Genomic DNA, 15,605 nt, shown 5'->3' on the forward strand with positions numbered 1-15,605 from the left:
ACTTCTGTTGTGGGCAAAGTTTTGGAAAGGATTATGAGATATAGGATTTATAATCATCTAGAAAGGAATTATTTGATTAGGGATAGTCAACACGGTTTTGTGAAGGGTCGGTCGTGCCTCACAAACCTTATTGAGTTCTTTGAGAAGGTGACCAAAGAGGTGGATGAGGGTAAAGCAGTTGATGTGGTGTATATGGATTTCAGTAAAGCGTTTGATAAGGTTCCCCACGGTAAGATGATACAGAGGCATGGGATTGAGGGTGATTTAGCGGTTTGGATCAGAAATTGGCTAGCTGTAAGATGACAGAGGGTGGTGGTTGATGGGAAATGTTCATCCTGGAGTTCAGTTACTAGTGGTGTACCGCAAGGATCTGTTTTGGGGCCACTGCGGTTTGTCATTTTTATAAATGACCTGGATGAGGGCATAGAAGGATGGGTTAGTAAATTTGCGGATGACACTAAAGTCGGTGGAGTTGTGGACAGTGCGGAAGGTTGTTGCAGGTTACAGAGGGACATAGATAAGCTGCAGTGCTGGGCTGAGAGGTGGCAAATGGACTTCAATGAGGGAAAAGTGTGAGGTGATTCACTTTGGAAGGAGTAACAAGATTACAGAGTACTGGGCTAATGGTAAGATACTTGGCAGTGTGGATGAACAGAGAGATCTCAGTGTCCATGTGCTTAGATCCCTGAAAGTTGGCACCCAGGTTGATAGGGTTGTTAAGAAGGCGTACAGAGTGTTAGCTTTTATTGGTAGAGGGATTGAGTTTCGGAGCCAGGAGGTCATGTTGCAGCTGTACAAAACTCTGGTGCGGCCGCACTTGGAGTATTGCATACAGTTCTGGTCACCGCATTATAGGAAGGATGTGGAAGCATTGGAAAGGGTGCAGAGTAGATTTACTGGGATGTTGCCTGGTATGGTGGGAAGGTCTTATGAGGAAAGGCTGAGGGACTTGAGGTTGTTTTCGTTAGAGAGAAGGTTAAGAGGTGACTTAATTGAGGCATACAAGATGATCGAGGATTAGATAGGGTGGACAGTGAGAGCCTTTTTCCTCGGATGGTGATGGCTAGCACGAGGGGACATAGCTTTAAATTGAGGGGTGATAGATATAGGACAGATGTCAGAGATAGGTTCTTTATTCATAGAGTAGTAAGGGCGTGGAATGCCCTGCCTGCAGCAGTAGTGGACTCGTCAACATTAAGGGCATTTAAATGGTCATTGGATAAACATATGGATGATATTGGAATAGTGTAGGTTAGATGGTCTTTAGATTGGTTTCACTGGTCGGCACAACATCGAGAGCCCAAGGGCCTGTACTGCGCTGTAATGTTCTATGTTCTATAATTTATTCTACCGTCCATGAAAACCTACACTCTTTACAGATTAAAAATTGAACTACTGCCCTTTTTAAAATCCCTGGAATGAAGTCTGAAGGCGCACTCACGTTTGAGGCTGTGAAGGGTCATCACCCAGAGAGACAGTTTCTCCCTGGATCTCGTTGAAACATTTCTCACAGAAGTGATACCTGTTTAAAAGAGGAAAGACATTTGAGTAAAATTTTACATCTCCAACCAAGTGAACAGAAGTTAAAAACCAGCTAGGGCAAGAGGATTTTTAAAAAAGTTTTTAAAATGTATATTTTTCCTTTAAAGCATTCTAACAACTCAATGGATGGAAAAGTTTGAGAAACGACAATAGAAAGCAAGGGACAGCACAGATTAAGTTTATTTCTTAATGTCACAAGTAGGCTTACATTAACACGGCAATGAAGTTACGGTGAAAATCCCCTAGTCGCCACACTCTGGCACATGTTCAGGTACACTGAGGGAAAATTTAACATGGCCAATATACCTAACCAGCACGTCTTTTGGACTGTGGGAGGAAACCGGAGCACCCAGAGGAAACCCACGCAGATACAGGGAGAACATGCAGACCCCGCACAGACAGTGACCCGAGCTGGGAATCAAACCCGGGTCCTTGGTGATGTGAGGCAGCAGCTCTAACCACTGTGCCACCAATTAGCCTTCAATTTTATTGAATGAGTTTTTTAAAAAATGAGCAAATATGATTAAATCAGATGGCCATGGTTTTTATAATTGTCCATAATTGTAGGCCAATTATCCAGTTCAGGAAATGTCCATTGTATAGCATAAAACAATCTGAATACTAATTAAAATATATAATTGACGTACGTTTGGTCAAGAAGGCACTTTGACCCATGTGATCTTATCCATCCAGAAAAGTAATCTTTGTGTGTTCAATTAAACACTTGGACAGGACTACTGTATAACATTTCTCCCAAAGGACAGCATCTCTTGACACTGCAGCACTGAACCAGTAATACATTTGTGTGCCAGCCTAGATTGTCCTCATATCAAGTGGGGTTTGGGCACACAATATTTTATGGCATGCAGTGGTCTGTATTGTTTATACAGAGGAGTGTATAAATAAACTTTGGGTGTCAAACCTGCATTTATACAGTACATACTACATACATGCAAACAGCAATCCTGCTTGTTAAACAAGCAGTACATCACTGCTCCATTAATTCATACAAACTTATTTTGAAAATTCCTCAATTATCTATCAGATTACTGGAGCCTCCTTTTGACAAAGGCAGGTATAGAAAATAAAATTTATCATTGCCACCTTCATCTGGCTTCAGAAAAGGGTATGCAAGGACCAGGATTTCATATCTGTAACCAAGGTGATGGTTTACTGGGCAGCAGTGATTCCCACACTCCTACATGTTTCACAGATTTGGGCACCTCACAGAACTGGAGAAGTACCAGTGATGCCTTCACAAGATCCTCCAAATCTGGGGACAAGAAAGGAGGTCCAACAACAGCAAGCTAACTTGCCCAGTATCAAGGTGCTAATCACTCAAAACTGTTCATTCATGTGCCTGACACCAGACTCTCAAAGCAATTCTGCTTGGAACTTAGTCATGGCAAGACAGTACCAGAGAGGACAACAGAACCGCTTTAAAAAAGTCCTCACAGAATCCATGAAGAGGTCAAATATCCATACCAACTCATGGGAGTCCCTGACTTGTGACCAGCCAAAATGGAGAAGGTTCATTCAGGAAGGAACTGAATACATTTTGGCACAGTGGCACTTCTGCCTCACAGCGCCAGGGACCCGGGTTCAATTCCGCCTTGAGTGACTGTGTGTGGAATTTGCATGTTCTCCCCATGTCTGCGTGGGTTTCCTCCGGGTGCTCCAGTTTCCTCCCACAGTCCAAAGATTTGCTGACTGGACGGATTGGTTGTGATAAAATTGTCCCTTAGTGTTCCAAGATGTGCAGGTTAGATGGATTAGCCACGGTAAATGTGTGGGGTTATGGGGACAGGGTGGGGGAGAGGGCCTGGGTAAGATACTTTGACAGAGAGTCAGTGCACTCAATGAACCGAATGCACTGTAGGGAGTCTATGACACGGACAGACCTTGTTGAAAATGTGCAAAGATAAAATCGCGGGATTGGAGGAAGGAGCACAAACTTCCAAAGAACCCATCTACCCAATCCTTCAACACCACCTGCCCCACACCAGGCAGAGTCTGCAGATCATGCATTGGATTTACCAGCCATCTCCAAACCCACCAAACCGGAGTGGAAGCCAAGCATCCTCGATCCTGAAAGGCTGCACAAAGAGAAGATCCTGAGATGACCTGACTTGTCTAGGGATTTAATTTTTACTGAACTGCTTCAATTTTCCCAGTTAATACTCTTGATGGCATCATAGATGACCACAAAATACTCAAAAGGAAAGAAACATATGCAGTTAAATTTTCTCAAATAAATAGAACTTACATCAAGTATCATAGAACCTGTAGCAACTTGACCACTAGTACAGGTTATAAAGGTTTACATTGGGCCAAGTGGCCTGCTTCTGTGGTATATATCCAAACAGTACATGCTGCAAACAGTACTCGCTGGTATTTATGCTCCAGGAGCCTCCTCCTATCTTTTCTCATCTAAAGGTACAGTTGCAACCAACTATTTCCTTCTTCCTCATATGCTTGTCTAGTTTTCCCTTAAACGCACCCATACTTTTCACTTCAACCGCTCCTTGCTATAGCAAGTTCCACATTCCTATCACTCTTTGAGCAAGGAAGTTTCTTCCAAATTCCCAATTGGATTTCTTGGTGACTATCTTTTATTGACAGCCTCTAGTTATGCCTTTAACCACAAGAGGTTAAACGGGTGGCACGGTAGCACAATGGTTAGCACTGTTGCTTCACAGCTCCAGGGCCCTGGGTTCGATTCCCGGCTTGGGTCACTGTCTGTGTGGAGTTTGCACATTCTCCTCGTGTCTGCGTGGGTTTCCTCCGGGTGCTCCGGTTTCCTCCCACAGTCCAAAGATGTGCGGGTTAGGTTGATTGGCCATGCTAAAAATTGCCCATTAGTGTCCTGAGATGTGTAGGTTAGAGGGATTAGTGGGTAAATATGTAGGGATATGGGGGTAGGGCCTGGGAGTCGGTGCAGACTCGATGGGCCGAATGGCCTCTTTCTGTACTGTAGGGTTTCTATGATGATTTCTGAGGAGACATTCTCTCTGTAACCATTTTCAGAATACATGGACACACATTACCCAGAAAATAAAGTATGCTTGTGATGATTTGATGCATAGTAAATTCCAATAATCAGACAGGATCTTTATAAATCTATTAAACTAGACTGTTAACAAGATTTTGTATCAATAAGTACATCAAATTAGTTACCCATTTAAAATAATGAAATACTGTTCCAGGGATTTATGTTGAAGCCACCACCTTACCTGTTTTGATAACTGTAATAGGTAGCATCCCGAGGGATTGTACATAACTGCTTTCCATAGCAACAGAGGGTCTGCGGAGAAAATTCCAGCTACAAAGAACAAAAGAAAAACATTACAACTCATGTAACACTTTGAAACAGCTAAGAAAAGGTCATTCCTTTCTGCTGTTCAAATGCTTCTGAACTTTAAAACCCATAATTTTTTTTTCAACGCTACTTGTTAAAAACATAGATTGCCAGCTGACTATGGCAGCAACAGCAGGATTTATGTAGTGCCTTTAACACAGAAAAGCAACCCAACAACTGCAGAGGTATTCTGATAATGGAAGTCCAAAAGGCTAAACAGTTAGGGGTTTTAGGGTATAGTCAGCAGCTACTTGGGAGAGGATTTATTCCAGAGAGTGAATGCAGAAGGAAATGGGGTTGAAAGGGATTTGGGTGATATGGGTTAAGAGGGACTATACACGGGGATGACCACAAATATGGGTTTGATTGTTTATGCAAAGAACAGGAAGGCATTAGAATGCAACTGCTTAGTTCCTTTGCAGTTTTGTGCTAATATTCTCAGGTGTCTGTTTAATTCCTCCGAGTAGTCTCCTAGGCCAAGACATGTTCAGCAGCTTCAAAGACCTTCCTGATACCATAAGGTCAGAAGTGGGGATGTTGGCCGATGATTGTACAATGTTCAGCATCATTTGCAACTCCCCAGATACTGAAGCATTCTGTGTCCATATGCCGCAAGACCTGGACAACATTCAGGCTTGGGTTGATAAGTGGCAGCCAAATAATGACCATTGCCAACAAGAGAAAATATCTGACTATCTTCAGTACCATTGCTGAATCCCCACTAACAACCACCTGGGGATTACTATTGACCAGAAACTGAACTGGACCAGCTATATAAATACTGTGGCTAGAAAAGCAGGCCAGAGGCTGGGAATTCTATGGAAAGTAACTCAACTTCCCAAAGTCCGTCAGCATCTACAACGCACAAGTCAGGAGTGTGTTGAATACTCTCCACTTGCCTGGATCAGTGCAACAACACTCAAAAAGCTCAACATGACCCAGAGCATAGGTGACGTTTGGCTGGCACCCTATCCATCACCTTCAACATTCACTCCTTCCACCAGCGACAGACAGTGGCAGTAGTGTGCGAAATTCACAAAGTGCACTGCAACAACTCATCAAGGCTCCTTCAACAGGAATTCCAAAATGTGCAACCTCTACCACCACCAAGGGCAGCAGATACATTGGAACACTACCAACTGTAAGTTCCCCTCCAAGCCATACATGATCCTGAGTGGGAAATATATTACGGTTCCTTCACTGTCGATGGGTCAATGACCTGGGACTACTTTCCTAATAGCACTGTTTCTACGACACATGGACTGCAGCGGTTCAAGATGGCTCACCACCACCTTCTTGAACCGCTGCAGTCTACGTATTGTAGCTCACCATCACCTGCTTGAGGGCAATAAATGCCAGCGATGTCCGTATCCCATAAACAAATTTAAAAAATCATTTGTCAAAGAACTAAAGTCAAACATTTGACATTTTATCAGTCAACTTCAACCAACAACTAGAAACTACTTGTCCACTCCTGCAGATATCCTACTGAAAGCATCAGTGAACAGTTTATGCTGCTTTTAACATTATTTCTCAGGATATGGCAGACAACAAAGTGAAGAGTGCAATAATAATATGACTGGGTTGGAAGGGAAACAGAAGATAACACAACATACCATAATTTAAGAGTATTGGTATATAATTTGTATTCTAATGTTTTTACTTCAGTTGGGAAATACTAAATTCTTGCCTGTGGACTTCATTAATGGGACATGGGGTTAACATTTATTGCCCAACCCCAAATGCTTGGAGATTAGTGGTGTATTGCTATTTTTAATTGCTACAGTCCACGTGGTGAAGGTATTCTCTGTTATTAGGTGCAGAATGCCAGGACCTAGCAATGATGAATGAATGGCGCTATGTTTCCAAGTTAGAAGTATGTGTAGCTTGCAGTGGAGTGGTAATGTTCCCATATGGCTGCTGTCCTTGTCTTTCTAGGTGGTATTCATAGGTTTGGGCAGTGCATCCCAAAGAAGCCTTAACAAATTTCTGTAGTGCAGTTTTAAAATGGTATATAGAATTAATGTTTAAGGTGATGTTTGGGGATGCTTCATCCTGGATGGTGTCAAGCTACTTGAGTTTTGTTGGAGCCTGACTCATCCAGGCAAGTCGAGAGTATTCCATCACACTCCCCGAGTTATACCTTGTAGATGAAGGGGCTTTGGGGAGTCAGGTGGCGAATTCCTACCCACAGTATTGAAATGACTGGTGCCACAAGGTTTTTTAAGTTTATTTATTAGTGTCACAAGTAGGCTTACATTAACACTGCAATGAAGTTACTGTGAAAATTCACTAGTGGCCACATTCCGGCGTCACTGAGGGAGAATTTAGCATGGCCAATGCACCTAACCAGCACGTCTTTCGGGCTGTGGGAGGAAACCGGAGCACCCGGAGGAAATCCACGCAGACATGGGGAGAACGTGCGGACTCTGCACAAACAGTGACCCAAGTTGGGAATCGAACCCAGGTTCCTGGCACTGTGAGACAATAGTGCTAATCACTGTGCCATCTTGCTTGGCTGTTGGGTGAAGATCGAGTCTCGTTTAGTTCCAATACTGCCATTGCCCCTCAGCCCCGCAGTCAAATACTCTGCTGACATTTTGACAGGTTCCAAAACACATATTAGGCTAGTGGCATGAAAACCACCTTGGACATTTGGGAAACAAAAGGAGATAAATAGAACACAATGGAAAATAGTTAAAAGAAAAACTGTCAGGTTACCTTTCTACCACAGCAATATCCCAGATTCTGCATGACAGGGTCAATCTCCAGCTCAAAGACCTCTGCCAGCTTCGTACAGTACTTATACACACGTGACGTCTTGCGGTTGTACAGCCAGGCATTGTTGAACATCAACCAAATGTCATCAACATACTGCCATGGCTCCTGATACTGGCCAGTATCTAGCTTGCGCTTGATCGTAGACAAATCCATTGGTGTCTTTACAATATCAAAGTAGTCCTTCAAGAGAAGAAATAAAGCTTCAGTTTTCCAGTAAGCCACCTATATTGTTGCAACAAGCATCATTATTGCTTTAAAATGCTTCCTAAAAGCTACATAGCAGGTTGTAGCATTCCCATCCCAGCAGAAACATCTGTAAGAGATTAGTGTATGTCTGACAAAGGGGAAAAGACGAATACCGGATATATGAAATAGAAATAGTAATGGAAGGAAATGAACAGCAGGTCAGTCTGTATCTGCAAAGTAACTCTGCATCTTTACAGTTGATTAACCTGCTGTACATTAGTGTTTTCAGCTTTTGTCTTGTCCTACGTAGATGAGCGGATTGTCCCTTTAAGAATCACGCTGCAGAGTAAAGGTCACATGACCTGGGGAACCAATGGAACATCAGGGTGGGGATTCAGCCCAATAAGCAGGGGTTGCTGTTCTAGAACCTTCTTGGGGGTTGGCAGCAGCCACAGGTCTCTGTATAGCCTTTACCTGTAAAACAAACGTGTTGTTTTTCCCTTAACTAGTGAACACGAATTATTGCACTGGCGACAAGGGTAAAAGCGAGCTCTGAACTGTGGGTATACAGTTTCTGTTGAAGTTGAGACAGAGGAGTAATTACAAAAATACCCCTATTTGGACAGATAGATCCTTTTGATACCTCCATGGAGGACTGGGAACAATATATAGAGCATTTGGGCTTTTACTTTCAGGCGAACAAAATAATGGGCTGGGAAAGAAAGAAAGAGAGAGAGAAAGGAGAGATATAAAGATAGAGAGAGAGAGAGGGGGGAAGGGGCAATCCTTTTTAAAGTTTATTTATTAGTGTCACAAGTAGGCTTACATCAACACTGCAATGAAGTTACTGTGAAAATCCCCTAGTCGCCACACTCCAGCAATTCTGAGTTCGTGTGGGACCCAGGCTTACAATTTGATTCAGTCTCACAACCTCAAGCACCTAACTCCAAAACATTCAGTGAGACTGTTGAATTGGTAAAGTCACATTTCTATCCAAAACCATCCGTCATGTTGCAGAGATTTAATTTTAAGGCGGAAAAGTCCCAGGGGAAACTATTGCAACTTGTATCACCAAATTGAAGCAAATCTTGGAGCCATTTTGAATGATATGCTGCAGAACAGATTAATCTGCAGGGTGAATAATGCAGCAATTCAAGGGAAGTTATTGGCAGAGGCAGATATAAATTTTAAGCGAGGGTTGGAGACAGCGCTGGTAATGGAGCGAGCTGAAACGGAGGTACAAGAGTTACAAAGCACACAAAATGGCGCTGTTCGGTGGCACCAAAAAACGAAGATGTAGTAGTGAAGCAGGAAGCGAATTCAACACAACTAAAAGAAGATTTAGAAGAGGAAATCAATTGGCAAAGATTGAAGCAGAACGTCACCGTTGTGGAGGTAACCACTCCCCTGAATCCTGCAGCTATAAAGAGGCTGAATGTTTCTGTCGCAGGATAGGCCATTTAAGGCATCGGTGCAAAGGCAAGTCAAGTCTACAGCGCCAATTAAGTCGAGCATCACAAGTATATAACGTGGAAGAAGCTAGCACCAGAACTGGATTTGGAAGACACCCCAGAAAGAAATTTTTAACAGAGTAAAGCAATTGCTGCATTCTTTGAATTTCTTAGCGCATTTCGACCCGTCTAAGAAATTGGTGTTAACCTGTGATGCCTCTCCATATGGCATTGGTGCGCTGTTGTCCTATGAGATGGACGATGGATCTGAAAAGCCAATAGGGTATGTCTCGAAAACCCCCTCAGAAGCCGAAAAGGGCTACTCAAATTGAGAAAGAAGGATTATCAACAAGTTTTGTCGTCAGGAAATTCCACCAGTATTTGTACGGTCCACACTTCACCACTGTTTCTGATCACAAACCACTTTGGGGTCTTTTTAAAGACAAGGTCGCCAATCGCATCGGCAAGAATTCAGTGTTAGGCATTAATCCCCTCCACCTATGAATATACCTTCAAGCACCGGCCTGGAACAGACATAGCGAATGGGGATGCACTTAGTTGCCTACCTTTGTAAGAGTGTGTTGCACCTCCCCCAGCACCACAGGAAATTGTTATGGCGTTGAATATCTTGGACAAGTTGCCAGTCGCAACGAAGATTGTCTGCTGGAGCCCCACTGCACCTCTGGGAGTGGCCTGGCCAGCCATGGGTAGGAGTCCATGTTGATTAGGTTGGTCCACTCATGGGCACAATATTTTTGCTGCTTGTCGATGCACAAAGGGGATGGAAGTGTTTGAGATAAGCTATCCGACATCGTAGGCTACAGCTGAGGAATCATGCAATGCTTTTGCACCCACGGAACATATGGAAGTTATAGGGCAGGATTTTACGGCCTCACTCATCCCAAGACCGTAAAATCCCATCCAGGGTCAATGGAACTTTCCATGTCCCTTGCCCGCTCAGATTTCCGTGGTGAGCTGGATGGTAGAATTGCGGTGATAGTGTCTGATATTGGAACAGCCTTCAGGAGTGCTGAGTTTCAGAACTTCACTGCCCTCAATGGCACGTTAAGACCATGCCTTACTACCCAGCATCCAATGGACTAACTGAAGGAGCCGTCCAAACCTTTCAGTCTGGCCTAAAGAAGCCATCAGGAGGAACCTTGGAGACCAGAATCTCACAATTCCTTCTGGGCTATAGGACTAACCCACATGCAACAACAGGAATCCACCCCCCCCCCCCCAAGAGTTATCGATGAACCATCATCTCAGAATGAGACTGAGCCTTGTGTTTCCAAATTTGTCGGTAAGCGTCGAAGCCAGCCAAGGGAGTCAGAAGTCCAATCGTGACCATCAGTCAAAACCGTTGTTTTCAGTGGATGAAAAAGTGAGAAATGTGAGACATTTTGGAAGTGGGTTGAGTTGAGCTCCTGGAGTCGTATCCAAAACTGGACCCTTGCCGTATCAAGGGGACACAGAAGGAATCTCAGTATCCCTGTAGTACACAAAGAGGCCATCCGGCCCATCGAGTCTACACCGACTCTCTGAAAGACCACTCCACCCAGGCGCTTCCCTCCATTCTCCACGCATTGCCATTGCTAATCCACCTAACCTATACATTTTTGGGTACCAAGGGGCAATTCAGCATGGCCAATCCACCCAACCTGCACACCTCTGAAGAGAGGAAACCGGAGCACCCAGAGGAAGCCCACAAAGACACAGGGAGAACATGCAAACTCCATACAGTCACCCAAGGCAGGAATCGAACCTGGTTCCCTGGCGCTGTGAAGCAAACGTGCTAACCACTGTGCCATCGTTAGGGATTGGAAGGATCGTCCAGAAATATGCAGACCACCTGAGAGAGCGAGCATTGCCCCAGCAGCTAGTGCTGCCATCAGGAGCTATACTGCCATCTGGGAAAGTTGTCGACTATCCAAGCATTGTAGTACCAGGTCATCCTGTTATAGGTGTAATTGACATCCCGATGGAAACAGATGGAACTGAGATGCGTGTGCCTGAAGAGGCACCTGTCATTGTGGTTTCTACTGACAACGCTCCAGTGGAAGCAGCCCAAAGAAGTTACACCACTCCACTAGAAATCAGCAACAATCTGAAAGACTTAATTTATAATGGACTGGATTCATTTTTAAATATATGGGATTGTATGAATTGAGTATTGACACTTGTATAAAGAGACTTAGTGGGGGAGTGATTTGGTGATTGTCCCTTTAAGGATGGCTCTGCAGAGTAAAGGGTCACATGACCCGCGGAACCAATTAGGTGGGGCATCTCGGGAGCTGGCTGCAAGCCTCTGTATAGCCTTTACCTGTAAATAAACTCAATGTTTTTCCCTTAACTGGTGAACAAAAATTATCACAATAGGTTAAAGCAAATTTCGATTACATGTGCATTATAAGTTTACTGAAATGTAAACCTCAGCGCACATTTTGAAAAAAATACTATTAGCAAAGCTACAGGTCGACAATTTCAAGGAAAACAGAGGCTATTACAAAATGTTACACTTAAAACACTGAGAAATCCCAGAATCTGAGGCAATCACAACAGAATTGGGCTTATTCAGTCACCATAAAGCACATCTATATGACAGGCTGGTCCAACAGTTTTACGTTTTCCAGAAGAACAGATAAAAATGGTAAAACAATAAACATCATTATAATAAACAGTAACCTGGCTGCTAATGCCCAGTATTATTAAGTAACAATGGGATTGAGATTTGTTTTATAATTGTTTGTTTTTATTTTTGTCAATAGCATGGAGAGGTGAGGTTATAAAATCTCCGAACAGGAAAATCAACATGACTTTTCATATACACCTCCACAAAACCTTTAGCACATGACACAGCTTATCCCAGTTGAATGAATTAAGCTGGGAGGTTAAATAAAATATTGCGACACTTACAAAAGTGGTAGGAAAATGATATGTATACCAAAAAAAATCCACACACCGTACTTACAGGAATACCCAGCTGTTGAGGATCCACAGGTTGCCGGAAAGGAAGTGACTCAGGGTCCTGACGGTAAAGTGCTTCCAGTGTCGGCATCAGAGCCTGCCGTAACTCTTCTGGCTTGAAAACTAGACAAACAGAATGAAGGCAAAAGGTCCTTACACTAAAGATAACAGAGACCTACAACTTAAAATTCAACATTGAAGCACCAAGAAATTTGTGGGGATGTTAATATTTTGATGCTTCCATTTGATTCTCCCTCATATGTAAGCAACCTTCAAAATTAAATTCTCTATAATGGGATCTTATCAACGCTCTTATTTAAAATTCAACCATCTGTATCAAAATCTATTTCAGCCCGTTTGACAGACTAACAACAAGCGCACAGATGACTTGATGCAGTTCTGCTAGGTAAACCGTGATGATATAGGGATAATGTTCTCCATTCTCCCACCCCCAATTTCTGACATTGCTGGGGTGGAACACAGCTAAACTCGGGCACTATAGGCAAGTGAATGCATTTCAAAGGAGTTAAAATCTCTTCCCTAGTCTCTGCCTGGTAAAACTGGCACAAGAACCAAATCGATACTACTCCAGTTCAACAGGACCAGCTTTCCTCTTCACTTTCTCAATTTTTGTATCCAATATAACATTTACCTACTTACAACAGAAGCACACATTCTCTTTACATTGCAGTGCGAATGTAAGCCTTACTTGTGACTAATAAACTTTTTTTAAAAGACTCAAATTCCTTCTGCATTTGCTGAGGAAAGCTGTTGCGTTTTAGGAATATAGGAATAGGTCATTCAGCCCCAAAACCTGCTCTGCCATTCAGCCTAGATCATGGCCAATCACTCGACATCAAAGCCATCATCTTGCACTATCCTGGTATCCCTTGATGTCTCTGCTATCTAGAAATCTATTGACATCTGCTATAAACATAATCAGGGACTGATCCGCCACAGTCCTCTGGGGTAGAGAATTCAAAGAGTGAAGAAACTCTTCATCTCAGTTCTAACTGACCTGTCCCTTATCCTGAGACTGTGACCTCTGGTTTTATACACCCCAACCTGGGAAAACATCCTTCCTGTATTTACCCATCAAGTCCTGAATGAATTTTGTGCACTTCAATGAGGTAGCTTCCTATTCTTCTAAACTCCTAATGTACAGAGCAAGTCACTTCAATCTCTCCTCAGTGGGCAAGCCCATCACCCCAGGAGTTAGACTGACAAACCTTTGTTGAATTTCCTTTATGGCTATTATATCCTTCCTTGGGTAAAGAGACCAAAACTGTACACAATACTCCAACTGTGGTATCACCAAAGCGCCACACAACTGCAGCAAGATTTCCTTATTCCTATACCCAGATCAGCTCACAATAAAGATCAATTTATCATTTGCCCTTCTAATTGCTTGTTGCACATGCATGTTAGCTTTCAGATACTTATGAAGTAAAACACCTTTGGACATCAACACTTCCCAATCTCTCATCATTTAGAAATACCCTGCATTTTTGCTTCCCTACCAAAGTGGATAACTTCACATTTTCCCCACATTATATTCCATCCACCATGTCTTTGCCCATTCACTTGGCCTCTTTGTATCTTTCTCTCAACTTCCATTCGCACCTATTTTTGTGTCAGCAAAATTGGAAATATTGCATTTGATCCTCACATCCAAATCATTGATACAGAATGCGCACAGCAAGGTGTCTCACAACACCAGGTTAAAGTCCAACAGGTTTATTTGGAATCACGAGCTTTTCGGAGCGCTGCTCCTTCATCAGGTGTTGGGACTTTAACCTGGTGTTGAGAGACTTCTTACTGTGCACACCCCAGCCCAACACCGGCATCTCCACCTCATACAGAATGTGAATAGCTGTACCCCACCAGTGACAGACTGACAACCCAAAAATGATCCGTTTATTCTACTGCACATACTTTTCTTACGTGACTGTCCACTCGCAGGGGATGATTGAGTCGCCAAGCTTGTACTGTCTTCTTCCTCTTTAGCTTCACATTTCACCTCTGGTTTCTTCTCATCAGCCTCCATTGGCTCCTGTTTACACTCTTCTGCTGCGGGTTCTTCTTTTATCTATAAATAATATCCATAAAAAAAGGAGTTTTACTTTCATTTAATGTACGCAAACATAGCATAGTGCTGGGAATTAACTCCCCTCCCGCCACTGCACACCAATCCTGACACGTCCACACTCTAGGGACGAGGCAACATTCCATAGGGCATAGCTCTTTCACTTACTCCAACAACGCGCCTTAACCCTAATCTCCAAGGAAAAACATCAAGGGCAGATTTATAATGTGCTAACTGGCAATCTGAGCCGTATACCGAACTCTGTAAACTAGATTGCTCATTGAATTACTAAATGAATGTTCCATATGTATCATAAAGCTAATGTTCAAACATACTATACTAAGCTGTCCCGCTAAGTTTACAAAATTTAAAAACCGGACAGCATATTCTTCTTCCACTCAAGTAAATGGTGCCCGTAGAAAAACCAACATGTAACAAATAAAAGAAATCTGGACTGTTCATCATTTGCAAAATATTTAAAATTAAGAAATGTATGCTATGATCCAAATATTTCTACATTTGATAAATTAAAAGAACATGAAACTTGTAAATTACAATATAGTAATGTTGTAAGCCTCTGAATGTTCAACTTCCATTTTCTCTGCATTGAAAAAGGATGCCAGGTAAGGAAAAAGCAAAATGGCGACCAACAGCTCAGAACAGACTTTTAAAGTCACCAGAAGCAAGTCTTTTTGCTGCTTTCATAACCATCATAAACTAATTAAGAATCAGAGAATCCTTACAGAGCAGTAGAGGCCATTCAGCCCATTGGGTCTGCACTCACTCTCAGAGTATCTTACTCAGGCCCTCTCCCCCGTCCTATCCCCATTACCCCACACATTTCCCATGACTAATCCATCTAACCTACTCATTTTGGGACACTAAGGGACAATTTAGCATGGCCAATCCGCCTAACCTACACATCTTTGGATTATGGGAGAAAACCAGAAACCCAAACAAACACAGGGAAAATGTGCAAACTCCACACAAACACAAGGCAAAGAAATTATGGTCGATTAGGAAGCCTGGCCAAATCACCTATTTCTTTAAGATTGATGAGGATAGTATTACGGAGGGTCAGAGGGTAATATCAACTGCATTTTTATAGATCAAAATAAAACAATGCAGCCACCGGCACAATCTAGCAACCCACCCACCAGTGGAATTCATGTTGTGTAGATTAAGATGCAAGTAGAAGAGGAAGTCCAATCTATCTGATGCTCAAAATGTGCCA

The 15,605-nt window shown here is 42.9% G+C and overlaps 1 protein-coding gene across 2 annotated transcripts in view; it reads right to left on the reverse strand.

Moving 5' to 3' along the window:
- LOC144509158 (histone acetyltransferase p300-like) overlaps positions 1 to 15,605 on the reverse strand; it is a 124,153-nt gene that overhangs the window by 27,932 nt on the left and 80,616 nt on the right. The window contains exons 16-20 of one of the 2 annotated variants that reach the window (XM_078237577.1): positions 14,221 to 14,374; positions 12,290 to 12,408; positions 7,622 to 7,861; positions 4,776 to 4,864; positions 1,442 to 1,522 (exon numbers count right to left, since the gene is read on the reverse strand). In XM_078237577.1, the coding sequence (XP_078093703.1) occupies positions 1,442 to 1,522; positions 4,776 to 4,864; positions 7,622 to 7,861; positions 12,290 to 12,408; positions 14,221 to 14,374 (683 nt within the window). Of the gene's footprint in view, positions 1 to 1,441; positions 1,523 to 4,775; positions 4,865 to 7,621; positions 7,862 to 12,280; positions 12,409 to 14,220; positions 14,375 to 15,605 lie in introns of both variants that reach the window. The other variant, XM_078237576.1, reaches the window with a different exon arrangement.

Source organism: Mustelus asterias, chromosome 21 (assembly GCF_964213995.1).
Source record: "Mustelus asterias chromosome 21, sMusAst1.hap1.1, whole genome shotgun sequence".
NCBI classification, from domain to species: Eukaryota; Metazoa; Chordata; class Chondrichthyes; order Carcharhiniformes; family Triakidae; genus Mustelus; species Mustelus asterias.